The sequence below is a fragment of the Syngnathus scovelli genome, chromosome 1 (genome assembly GCF_024217435.2).
Source record: "Syngnathus scovelli strain Florida chromosome 1, RoL_Ssco_1.2, whole genome shotgun sequence".
Taxonomy (NCBI): Eukaryota; Metazoa; Chordata; class Actinopteri; order Syngnathiformes; family Syngnathidae; genus Syngnathus; species Syngnathus scovelli.
In genome coordinates this window covers 25,687,732-25,701,239 of record NC_090847.1, presented here as the reverse complement: position 1 = coordinate 25,701,239, position 13,508 = coordinate 25,687,732, and the positions used below count along the sequence as shown (strand labels likewise).

Genomic DNA, 13,508 nt, shown 5'->3' with positions numbered 1-13,508 from the left:
CATTTAATAAATAAATAAATAAATAGAATAAAATCTGCCCTTACTTCTATAGTACCAACCATAATAATTTCCGTCATTTTATAATGAGTTCGCAAAGACACCCAGCAGGCTCGTCAATGACGCCATCTGATGACGTCACGCGGCCCTCCGACAGCTTTAATACTTTAACGCTCGCTAGTCACATCACATTTTCTTTTGAAGCAAAGTTCAGTCCTCACGAGAGGCACAAAAGCAAACGTGGTGGCACAAATGTCCAATTGTAGTTGCATCAAAAGAGGGTGCGCTTTAAAAATGGATAACAAGCGGAGTGGCTTGCATAATTGATGGCGCTTTGTTACGCAAGCGTTCCTAATGGTAGTCAGACTGACTATTGTCTCCTCCGAAACGTCTCCCAGCCCGGTTGTAAAACGTTCACGGGACGTCTGATTATGATTATGATCGTATTAAAAACGCAGGTGGAGTGCCACGTTCCTGTCAGCGAGCAGCAAAAGAAGCGCGCCCTTCCCCGATCTCTTCTTGCCGCTACTTAGCTGGTGCTCGTGCTGAGCCAGCGCATTAGCCATGCATGCATCCATCCACACTGCAGCCTGTCACTTATGCACAAGTCAGCGGAAACAATCGACGGTCCTGAGATGCCTTACTTTGCCCCTTTGCTGGCCTCATTCGCGGATTATTACCGCTGTCTTTGTCATTAAATATGATTTCAATGAGAAGTCCTTAATTACACCAGAGGCGCAACCGAGCCAGGGCTGGCAAGATTACTCCCTGAAAGTGTTGCAGGAGAGTGGACGAGATTCAGGCGAAGTAAAATAAATAGGTCATGACTAAGTTGTTTGACCAGTTATTTGCCTAAAACGTCTGCTGCGGTTCCAATATGCGAAGTTGTTTACTATACTAGTTCTCATTAGGGAAGCGCGTCACCTATTTTGAGCAGGCGCCTCAGGGAGAAAAAAAAAAAAAGTCTTCCATAAAAGAAGTCCTGCGTGTGTGGCGGTGACATCGTTAGCGCTGGCGTTTCTTTTGTGTTCTCAGGACGGGAGTCTTATCAAAGTTTCCCATCCGGAGCGCAGACGCGGCACGGCGCACAGATCAATGCCCGTCTATATTGGGAAGCCAATTAATTTCCTCCACCGGGAAGTCGCGCATGCGCCAATTAGGCAAAGTTGAGTCAGTGAGGGCACAGAAGCATGCATGGCGCCCAGGTGCATTGTGGGCATATTGGTGGGAGACGCACTTTTTTAATCCACTCCCCGTGATGGAGGCAAGCCGGTTGCCTAATTATAAGAAGATGAATGGAAACAAATACATGGGGTGGACACAAAAAAAAAGGAAAATGAAGGACGTCATTGCCCTCTGCTGGTCATCATACAACAATGCATTGATAAATCAAAATATGGACGCTGGTACAATCACATAAGATGCAACAAATACAAAAGATGAAAAAAAAATATGTGTGTGTTGAAAAAGTGACAACTACCAACTTTTATAACTCATGATTTTTTTCAGAAGGAGGAATAAAAGTAAGCAAATGAGAGCATGAGATCTGGTTGCGTATGGACGGACACCCTCTTGTGACTCGTGATGTGGCTGTTTTTGGAATTAACTAGTTACACAAACTCATGAATGGGAGTCAGAATACTTGCCATCATTTCAAGATGCATATGATAAACCCAGGGAAAAGTTCAGTTGCTCGTGGGGGAATATTCCTATTCATTTATTTATTTATTTATTTATTTATTTATTTATTTGTCTCTGGATTTTTGCTTACACTCACTGCTATTTCAAACTGTTATATTTTCCTTTCCTAAAATAAGGCCCTAAAAAGTTCAACCTGTATTTACCTGATAATTTTCTCATCCTCAAATGTGATTTCAAGTGTTTATGTAAATAAAATCCATAAAAAGTAAAAGAATGTGGTGCCTTACGCACATACACCCCCCCCCACCCCCCCCAGACCTTCAATTCTTTGAGCAAACCATATCCATTTATTTATTTATATTTTGACTTAACTTTTCAATTCCATTATTTGATCATATTGATATACAGGTTTTATTTCATTCTTTTTGGTTCCCATCCACGCGATCCGTGACGCACTCTCGGCCATCCACGCTTTCATCACATGTGTGCTTTGGCCCATCCATGTGTGCCAAGAAACCTGAGGCGGTGGGTTGGGGTAGTCATGTGAGGCGATGTGACTCGGCCTTTGTGGATAATCCTTGCCTTTGATTGTTAAAAAGAAAAAAAAACGGCCCAGTTTGAGTGCAGTGCTTCATATGACCCTTTTTTTATTCCACCCAAGTTATGTCTCTTTGGAAGAAACGCTATTAGTAATTTTCAACTTAAAATAACCTTCATGCTAAGAGTCCACTTGCAGTACAAATTAAAAGGGAATTTAAAGAGCATTGCAGCTTTAAACTACATTGTAAATTTTATGTACAATAGTAAAAGAATATTTTCCATGAGCATTTTCTATTTTCTAAAACAAAATGTGCTTATATTGTACACTTGAATGGAACTCACTGAAACCTTCTGGCCTTAAAGGGAAATCAGAAGTAGTCATGTCTTTTGCTAAAGTAAAAGTAACAGTTACGAAATGTAGTATAAAAGGAAAAGGTAAAAGGAGTAGAATGTTAAAATTTCATTTTTCAGAGAAACATGTGCACGTAGAATGTATTTGCGTACATTGCAGACTTGTGATTTTTGCTTCCTTTCACTGCCACAAAAAAAAGAAAAAAAAAGAATGGAATTTGAGGGAGTACTGTATGTTGTTCGTGTGTGTGATCGAGTCACGGGGGCTGGGGCACCAAAAATCTGGGTAGTCATGTGCTAATCTGCTGCAGTTTAAAATCGCTTCACTTGTTTGGGGGGCTGGCAAAGAGGATCTCGTAAGCAGCCGGGCGCCACTCAATCCGACGCAATGTGGCGGTGCTGCTGTTTCCTGGTCGCGCTGGGCTCGCTTCTGGTGGGCGCCCAATTCCCCAGAGAGTGCGTGACCCCCGAGGGACTCCGGAGCGGCCAGTGCTGCCCCTCCCCGCCGGGCCTCGATGCCGACCCGTGCGGCTTCGCAGCGGGCCGCGGCCAGTGCGTGTCCGTCGCGGCGGACGTGCGCCCCCACGGCCCTCAGTACCCGCACGACGGGCGGGACGACCGAGAGCGTTGGCCGGTCCGATTCTTCACCCGGGCGTGCCGCTGTAACGGTAATTTCAGCGGCTACAACTGCGGACGATGCAGACACGGCTGGACCGGGGCCAACTGTGACCTGAGAGCGTCTGTGGGTGAGTGGACACAACATTAGGGACACTGCCCGATCAATTTCCATGGAGAATCAAATGCTGCGTTCCCTCATTTTACGGGTTTTACGTTCCCTGTTGTCGATGATTATCATGATTGAACCTTGATGATTATGCATTTTGGAATATAAATACACATTTGAATTTGATAATTTTTATATATGTTAATGCAAAAGCAACTATGCAACATTTAATCAGGCCATAGCTTTGTCTAATCTCAATAAATGATTTGCCATCATCTTGTGGCGTCTATAAGCAAAAAGCTATCAAGAAATGTTAAAAAGTCACGCATCCCCTTCAACATGACACAGATTTGGATGTGGCGCCCTCCCCCCCAAAAAAAAACAGGATTTTTTTTTTTTTATGTAAATAAAGGTTCAGTTCCTTAAAGAGAATCGTTGATTTAACTAACTTTGTCCCGGCTAATCCTCCAGTGAGGAGAAACGTGATGCAGCTCAGCGCCGCAGAGAAGCAAGCCTTTGTCAACGCGCTGGACCAGGCCAAGCGCACAGTGCACCCAGACCTGGTGATCGCCACCCGGCGCTACGCCGAGATCCTCGACCCCGACAGCAACAGCACACGCTTTGAGAACATCACCATCTACAACTACTTTGTGTGGAGCCATTACTACTCCGTCGGCAAGACCTTCCTGGGCGCTGGCCAGCCCAGTTTCGGAGGGGTGGATTTCTCCCATGAGGGTCCCGGGTTTGTCACTTGGCATCGCTACCACCTGCTCCAACTGGAGCGAGACATGCAAGTAAGCCAAGCGGCCACATTAGCATGTGGTGGTTTCACTTTGAAGGAGTTTCTTTTGGAAAATGAGTTTTACCATCCTGGGAAATCTGAATTAGGGATGCAAATTTCATGGTTTGGTCTTCAAAATAAATTAGACTCAGTGGTTTCTAATAAGATGCATTCTCAAGGATTTCTCAAGACTTGAAAAACTCCTCTGTAACTGCTTTTTTTTTGTGATTTTGGGGTGGCCTTGGCCCTTTATCCCACTAGACTAGACCCGCCCCTGCGCTGAAAAGCAACAAATTCCATCTTTACGTTACGAATCAAAACAAGAGGAAACTGTATTTAGGTGGCCATTTTTAAAACAATTACTTAAGGATTATTAATATCCATAAATCAGTGTGCAAGTGGAAGGAACCATTTTTGCTGATAAAATTAATTTATCTTTATTCACAACTGTATTTTGAACCAAAATCGTGTAATAGTTTTAGTCGTAAATATTTCTAATTTGTATCGTTGCATTTCTGGAAAATATCTGCATTTCTATTTTATGTTTTAAAAATACACCTCCATTCTGGTGCAAACCAACCAGGACATGCTGCAAGAGCCTACGTTCGCCCTGCCCTACTGGAACTTTGCCATCGGTGGCAGCACGTGCGACATCTGCACGGACGACCTGATGGGAGCCCGGAGCAGCTTTGACGCCGACTCGCTCAGCTCCAACTCCATCTTCTCCCAGTGGAGGGTCATCTGCGAGAGCGTGGCCGACTACGACACGCTAGGAACCATCTGCAACAGTAAGGCCGCTGGTCCTCGCCGACCTCACCGTGAGGTTGTCTGCTCTAACGCGTTTACTTCGCAGACACCGAGACGTCTCCGATAAGAAGGAACCCGGCAGGCAACGTCAACAGGCCGATGGTCCAGCGTCTCCCGGAACCTCAGGACGTGGCGGACTGTCTGCAAGTCAGCACTTTTGATACGGCGCCGTTCTATTCCACCTCCTCAGAAAGCTTCAGAAACACCATTGAAGGTGAGCCTGCTGGCGGGATTCAAATCAGTTCTGAATGATTTGTGGCACATAGGCCAAGGGAGCACCCATGACATTCTTGGAATGTAGCGAAAGACTTTGTTCAGCCTTCCGAGTTACACATAGCAGGTTGTGGCGCCACCTTTTGGCAGACACTTGTACGACCAATCTTGTGCCTTTTCCCCAAATGAATTTCCGTCTAGCTTCTGATTGGTTAAAATTAAAAACCAACACTGCCTTTATCTTTGGTATTATTTTTATTTGGTTTAATATATTTTTGAGAAAAACATATATTGAACTGTCAATATGTGTGTTTTATGGCGTCTAGGCTATAGTGCCCCCCAGGGGAACTACGACCCCGCAGTAAGGAGTCTCCATAACCTTGCCCACCTGTTCCTCAACGGCACCGGGGGCCAAACCCACCTTTCACCCAACGACCCCATCTTCGTTTTGCTCCACACCTACACCGATGCCATCTTCGATGAGTGGCTGCGGAGACACAGCCCAGGTGAGTTTCGGCAACACTCAATGCTTCATTAGCACTCCCTCATCAGAACTGAGGGCGACGTTGGACTTTCTTGGCAGGGTCAGCTGTGTATCCTGACCAAAATGCCCCGATTGGTCACAACCGGGGTTACAACATGGTTCCATTCTGGCCACCTGTGACCAACGCTGAAATGTTTGTGACCGCCCCCGAAAACCTCGGGTACTCTTACGAAGCCCAATGGCCAGGTATGCAATCGTTTACTAGTTCAGGCGGTCACTTTGTACTTTTATGAATTCATCTTTTTTTTTCTCAAGGTCAACCTTTCACACTGACTGAAATGATCACAATGGGCATCATCGTCGGCCTGGTGGTCGTCGGTGCCGTCTTCGTGGCCACTTCGTGTGCTGTGCGTGCCAGGTCCCGCAAGATGGAGGGATTCCAGCCGCTGCTCGGGGATCAGTACCAACGATACGACGACGTCAAAGGCCAGTCGGTCGTCTGAGCTCAGCCGCGTGCCTCTATTGTAATCTTATTTTAGCTTTAAAACCACCACTCAATTCAGAATGCAGCAGGCTCATTCGGCCTTTGCAAAACCAAAGTTCCAACATAATGTCATTCCCATGAATTCAAGATTACTGTTATCTTAGAATAACAAGACTCGAGTAAAGATAAAAAAAGAGCCCTCCAAATAATTACTTGAGTAATGATTCTTTAAAACAAACTACTCAAGTAATGAATAGCTGATAACGTGTTTAATTTTTCCTCATTCAAGCAAGTAGACGAAAATAGCAAAAGGAATGTGCAAAGGTTTAGATAATTACTTTAATAAATATTTATATAATCACCAAAATTAAGACAATTAAATATTTGTATAATAACCAAAAGTAAGACAACATTTGTCATGTTAGATGATATACCAGCAATTTTTTTAAAACATTTTAGCTAAGTCGAAATAAATTGAAAGCATAGGTAGTTTTTTAATAACAAACATATATGCAGATTTAATTTTGTGTAGCAAACTGGCGACAAACCTATCAAACCTTGGTAATGGCGCTTTTCAGCCCGCAGGGGCCGCCATAGCCCCGCAAGTACAACTTATAAAGATCAACATAAGAATGGGATGCGTTCAATGGCCCTAACAAATGCACGCTAAATTATTGTTTGTTTGTTTTGTTTTTTTATTTGTATGTTTTTCTTTGTCACCCTGTCACTGTCACGAATGTATCAATCAGGCTTTTGTACGATCTGTATATTAAATGTCTACCTAGCTCATTCGGGATTTGAAGCATAAGATAGTATCTAAAATACCAAATAACTCTGGAATTCCCCCTAAGATGTATTTTTATCCCTCTCTCTTGCTGACTAAATTACAAATGCAACAAATAAAATGTGTTTTAAGAAGTTTTTGGTGGCAAGAATTTGTTTTTGTCTTCTTTGTATTTCTTTATTATTATTTTTTTTATTACTGACTTAAATAGCAGTAATTAAATTTGGCCGCTCAGCATACATGCAACCGTGCAATTAAAACCGTTTAAAATCATTATTTAATGTGTGTAGTGTCACAGCAATAACATGAAATATACTTATTAGGAGTCTCATGACTGGTTAGCTGAGCGAATCAAATTTGACGTTTTAAAAAAAAAAAAAAAAAATGTTCCATTCCAAAATGATTGTAATGGGAAATTTCCACGCCTGACTTGAACTGAACACGGAAGTGTCAATTGTTTTGGTTAACGATGTGTGACGTCACAACACGGTTCACCTGTGCGGTGTCGGATTTCGGAGGCGGAGGGAGGCAACCCGGGGGGAGGCGGACGCCGGACGGACGGCAGCAGCCAAGCGGATGGCTTCAATGGTAGGACTCCAACATTTCCACTCAACATGTTGCTGTGAGGATGAATGAGGTCACACTCGGGACACACTAGCGTACAACACCAGACGCAACGCAAACGAGTATTAATTTGTCCTGTACAACGAATTTTGAGCATTTCACCCAACACGTCGACCCGTCATGGACGAAGGCGGCTTTGCGTTGCCCGATTTGAAGGACCTGGAGACCAAGTTGGGTCGCAAAGTTCCCGAAAGTCTCGTTCGCTCGCTCGTGGGGGGCAGACACGACAAGGCGACACCCCCGGCGGTGCGTCCCGGACACAATTCCGCAGACTTTGACCGGCTGGAGGGCAAAATTTTCTACCTCAAACAAGAAATGGTGAGTGAAATCAATTGTTGTTTTTTTTCCCCACTTTAAAAAAAGCGTAATGATGCACTTTTATTATAGTATAGTTTGTCATTGTCATTGGTAATTGTAAATTAAAACTTGTACTGTACCACTTTTGTTTTACGAATAGTTCCCGGGTCAAATTGACCCTGCTGTCAGAAAAGCAAGGACACTGTTAATGTTTAATTAACTTTTAAGTTTGGCCTGCAGCATATCAAGTCAACTTAAGAACAGCAATGTTCTCGGGTGCAATTGACCCGTGTGTCAGAAAATGCAAGAACACTGTTTATATGGCATTAACTTCAATGATTGAATTTGACCTGCAACATATCAAGCAAGGTTAATTTAAGGACAGCAATAATAATAATGTTCCTGGGTCAAAATGACCCAGGTGTCATAAACTATAATATAGTTTCCGACAATATTTAGTGCATCTCTTCCCATGCATCAACGTTTTTGAGATATGGGATAAGTAGGTCATTTTGACCCATGATACATTGAGCTGTGAGTATTGTAAAACATTTTAATTTTTATTATTGATAGTTGGGAAATTGTAACATAACACCATATCAAAAAATGAATGGAATAAACACTAAACGTAAATACTGCGGTCTAATATCGTTTCACCCAACTTGTGAATTTGCAATATCTGTTTCAACTGTGTAATGCAAAGACTTTGGTCACCGTCCATTTTCAAATTTGTTAATGGCCAATATGGCAATTTCAAGACCACGTGTTATTTAAGGTTACAAAAGGTATTAGGCCCCCAAAGCAGATGGTTTTGAAGACTAGGATTTGAGCTGATAGGCTTTGTCAATCTCACGGCAAACAGTCCGTTTGTCGTAACATTTCTTAAAATCCAAGATACAATTTCCTGGCTTTGCCGTCTTTCGCAAAAAAAGAAAAATCTTATCTGTTTAAAATCCTTCCCTATGTCACACAGGCCAACCTGCGCGCCATCGACGTGAAACTGATGCAGCAGCTGATATCCATCAACGAAGGTATCGAGTCCATCCGCTGGGTGATCGACGACAAAGGCGACGATACGGTCAGCCAAGACGGCAGCCTGTCCAGCAGCCTGTACAGCTTGTCCGATAGCCAGGACGGCGGCTCGTTGCCGGGCAGCCTCAGCAGCCTGAACGACGTTAACAGCGACGAGCTGGACGCGCTGTCGGTGGGCAGCTACCTGGACACGCTTGCCGAGGACCTCTCGGATGACCCTTCGCCCAGCGACCTGGACTGCTTGGTGGATAAATCTGTCATCAACGGGGACGCCTTCTGCAAATCCCCAGTGAAACTGAGGGCGGAATCGGATGAATACTACTGCTTTGGATAATGATAATTCTCGTAGACATATTTACCATTTTATGTGTGGTCTCAAATTAACTTTGCTGACTCACCCCCGTGTGACTTTTTGTTTTACTTTGAAACTTGCCGCACCTCACTAAACCACTCTCCGTCACGCCCTTATTTTCTTTGTTCTTTTTACAGCTGCGTCTTCCGGTTCTGTCAGGTGCAAATGTTATATTTATTTACCACCATTTTATTTATTTACCTCAGATTTGGTGCTGTTGTTACTGGTTTAGTACTGTTACAGCTGGGGAACATACCTGCTTTTAGACAGAAACGGTACCTTGGAGTTTTTGGGGGTAACTTGAAAAAAAAAAAAAAAGCATTGTTCCCTTTAAAGGGTTTGTTTTTGGTGAGTCCAATCAAATTTGCTTTTGTAGCCTTGGTACTTGACCTTTAGAGTCTGGGAACATAATCTTTCCAGGTGCCTCCCAGTATCTTGGACGCCAATATTTTTATCTGGTTTGGTCTTTCAGACCTTGACGATTGTTTTTTTTGCGGCCGATGCCCTTTTTAGGGTTTTAAACGGTACCTTTTAAAGTTGTCTTAAAGAGATTTGACATGATTTTCCGAGTCACTCGTAAATTTCACGTGTAACGTTGCGTCACTACTCTCATAGTTACATTTAGGAATATACCTTGTATCTTTTAAGGATCGGAAATGGTACCTCAAAATCCTTTTAAGCCTTAAGCTGTTTAAATCTTTACCCGAGTTTTCTGATGCCCACACGGCAAAAAATTTTCTTTGTACTTTTTAAGGGCTACCTTCACATTTGCCACTTCTGCCACTTGACCTATTCCGCTTGTGGTCATGCCTCTGTCCTGCTACAAGCCATGATTTAAGAGTGCAATAAATACCCCAGCGCACTAGTGTAGATTTGTTACGAGTCGAAGCGGGTTATCTCTACTTCTCTCTAAGCTTCAATCATCAGTCACCCTCAGACAACTTCAGCAAAGAAGAAGATTAGGATTGAAAAGCCATTTGGACAATTGGACGCTGCTTGCTGAGTGATACGAGACACTTCAACTTGAATCCAAACCAAGAGCAGAAGGACGTGGTAGTCTTTAACAAAGAACCTAAGCTTGACTGAAAAGCAAAACAATTTGATTGTCTGGTAGATAACATTAGCCCAAAGCGTTGGGGGAGTTGTTGACGGCCGACACGTGTGAAACACATGTCAGCACTTTTCCAAATGTCCTTTGTTAACGCTTTGTACATAAACATGTTACATTGTGTCAATCGCCGCCTTCTTTTGTAACGACTGGTAATGTTGTCGAGCAAATGACATGATAATATATTGTGATTTGTTACCCAAGCTTAACTGTCCTTTTTTTTTTCTCGTCCCATTAACTCCGCACAGCCTAATCCAGACACATGCTTGTAAGTTTGTCTTACAAATACAAGGAAGCTTCTTAATTACGTTTTTCTACTCCCTTTATCTCCTTTAGCCTTTAATCTCCAAACCACAGAACCTTCGTAATGGGACGCACCAAACAGAGACTGTTAAGACGACTAAGCAGGTTGTACGAGTTTTTCACGATGATGAGGATAGCTGACCTCTCCGTACAGTAGTCGTACCGGACGTGTGATGCTTGTTTAAAAGTTCTCCCAACAATGGCTTAGTGACGAGTGTGCAATCACGGTTTCGTCGTTGTGACTAAGTCTAATTACCGCCGAAACTGTGGCATGCAGCAGGGAGCCATTAGCAAATTACGCGCAGCGGCCGGCTGGGCCCTGTGCAGCAAAAATGTAACATGACACCGTCTAGAGTCTGGGAAAGTGTCGCCATGAGAACAAATGAAGATCCAGGATATGGGTTATTTGAGTCAAAAAAATGGGGAGGGGGAAGTCTACTGTCCAACGACTTCATTATAATTTAATCAGTGGTCTTTGTCTTCTAATCATGCAACGGAAAAGAACAGATTTATGTATGTAAATGGCCGACTATTCATTGCTGAGGCACAAACATGGTAGTTTGGCACATAAGATACCAAAGTTGTAAAAGCCGCAAAGGATAATTTGAAAAAAAAAATAAACCTAAGGATATTTGTGTTCAGTCTGGAAGTGCTCCAGTGCGTTGGCCAACAACAGAAATCTCCCGAAACTAATGTTGATAGTTTAGTCAAAAGATTTTTCCGAGATTTAAACTTCTGGTCCTGAGAATTCAACGGATGCTTAAAAGTCTTGCCGTTCACAGCATACCCAAGTAAAAAAAATGTTCCCCTGTTTTCTGTATTCAAGAAAAAGGGAGTCCATTTCATGATTCAAAAGGTCAACCCCCCCCTCTGTGGGAGCGTTTTGAAAATATCCGTTTGCTTTTCATCCGCATGTGAGCCGATGGAGTCGGAGATAGCGACGAGAATGCGTTGTCATGCAGGCTTTTCAAGCTCCGTTTCCGCATCTATTTTTACTTCAGTCCATTTGGAACGTAAACATTCCCGTTCTCACGCTGCCGATTTGACGGTCACGGAGGGTGCTGGTGAAAAGCCTCAAAAAGGTCAATAGTCTTTTCCGAGGGTTTCCTAGCAACGCGCCGCAGGTCGTATAAAGCGAGTAGCGTGGCGGTTAGCAAACACGCTTCACTAAAATGGGTCCCCGTGGAATAATGCTTTCAGGGCTCATTCATGTGAAATAAAAGGCAACTTGGGGTCACTCGGAGGACCATTCCAATTGACTGATACCTTAAGTCCAAGAGTGAAACCACAAAAGGGCGAGATATTATTTATCGTATGAACCTACGTTGGCTTTTCGAACGGAACGTTGGAAGGAGAATACATGAAGTTCGGATTTGTCGTCTGCTTTAATAGACTCGTAAAGAATTCTGCTGAGGAACTGAATGTCTGCACCATCCCGCAAGCTCTTTATGTGGAAACTTCAATGCGCAAAGCCATTCTGCAGCCGTCTCGCCGCAACATAATTGCATTTTCACTGTCGGGGCCTTCCAAGAGACTTAGCGTCCATCTCACATTCATCCTAGTACGCACTCATTCAGAAAATTAAGATTTGGAACATGTCATAAATCAGTGTGTACTATGCAAACTTCTCCTGGTACAGATTCCGCCCAAAAACAATTCACAATGTTCCCCAGTGAAGACCACCAGATCATTTTTACGAAAGGCCAAACTAAGTAACCTTCGCCTTCCCTTAATAAATCATCAGTATCGTAGCAATTTGTCGCAGTCTCCACCCAGACTGGTTTTAAAAAGCTCTCTGGGAGTGGCGCACCAGTGATTCTCGCCAATCATTCACGAGCAAGCCGGCGGCGGCTAGAACAATGCGAGGTCAGCTCTCAGTCTGTCCGGGCGCAGCCGGGGCGAAGTGATAATTGCTAACGCTGATGTCACACCCTTGCGCTGCACTATCGATCGCGGGCTTGTCGTTGCTAAAGCACGTGACGGTGACGCACTGCTGCACTGAGGGCTATCAGTAACAGACAGTTAATAGGCTTTGCCCCCCCCCCCCCCCCCCCCCTTCCAACCCACCCTCCTTGCACTCAAAGAAAGAACCGACTGTTAGTCCACGCAGGGAGGCATCCCAGGAGTAGGCCGAGACAGGTGGCGATCCCCACAGGGAATGTTTACGGGAGGCCCGCGCGCTAGCATACGGCGGACAAAAAAAACCTTGTGTTGTTTCAGTCATGTGGGACAGTTTTCATTTATTCAGTTATTGAGTTGAAGGCAAGTACACGGGAGAGGCATTAAACACAAATGGCATCTTGTTATTTTTCCAATATTCTCATTTGTATGCGAGGAAACCCATCCATCCGTTTTCTGTATGGCTTGTTCTCATTATTCTAATAAGACTGCAGCTCCTCAACAGTGTTGTAATTCTAACAGCTATTTATGCCAGTGAATCCTGAGTGCAAAAATAATCGAGGAAGCGCAATGTTTTCCAACAAAGGTGTCGGAGAAAATCCTCAAAATCACTTAGCTTGATAGGATTACCAACCGAGAGGTGCTTAACACGGCATACGCTGAATAAAACTGTCAGGTGACTGGACAGTGTATGCATGCCGCACCACCAAAATCCCTTTATGGCATTGAGATGGACCCAAGCCAAGGAGGAGCAGCACAATAAATTGAATGGAAGTATTAAACAGCAACTAAGATTTCAACATTTCCTCTTACATTTTAAATGTGACAAAAAATATATATTTAAAACCTTTTTGGGAAGGACACAAAACGGATTAATGGCACTTCCATTCATTTCAATGGGAGAAGATGATTTGGGATACTAGTGCTGTGATTATGGATTATATTAAATTCTTATCTCAAGGCATCACTGCACCAGAAGCTGGTTTTAATATTACCAAGCCTGTCTGTGTCTCCTGTTGCTCAAAATCCTTAAGGTGACATCATGGATGTCAACAAACGAACTCGTTCACCTGTTGGAACTCGCACA

The 13,508-nt window shown here is 43.6% G+C and overlaps 2 protein-coding genes across 2 annotated transcripts; both read left to right on the top strand.

The window, feature by feature from the left end:
- Positions 1–1,471: 1,471 nt before the first annotated feature.
- LOC125977803 (5,6-dihydroxyindole-2-carboxylic acid oxidase) lies at positions 1,472–6,940 on the top strand. Its single transcript, XM_049734741.2, has 7 exons — positions 1,472–3,275; positions 3,725–4,047; positions 4,618–4,822; positions 4,888–5,055; positions 5,381–5,560; positions 5,638–5,784; positions 5,854–6,940. Exons 1-7 carry the CDS (start codon positions 2,918–2,920, stop codon positions 6,039–6,041), a joined length of 1,569 nt encoding a protein of 522 aa, XP_049590698.1. The 5' UTR covers positions 1,472–2,917; the 3' UTR covers positions 6,042–6,940.
- A 430-nt stretch (positions 6,941–7,370) lies between these two features.
- On the top strand, positions 7,371–10,422 carry LOC125978062 (leucine rich adaptor protein 1-like). Its single transcript, XM_049735035.2, has 2 exons — positions 7,371–7,748; positions 8,701–10,422. Exons 1-2 carry the CDS (start codon positions 7,551–7,553, stop codon positions 9,091–9,093), a joined length of 591 nt encoding a protein of 196 aa, XP_049590992.1. The 5' UTR covers positions 7,371–7,550; the 3' UTR covers positions 9,094–10,422.
- Positions 10,423–13,508: the final 3,086 nt, after the last annotated feature.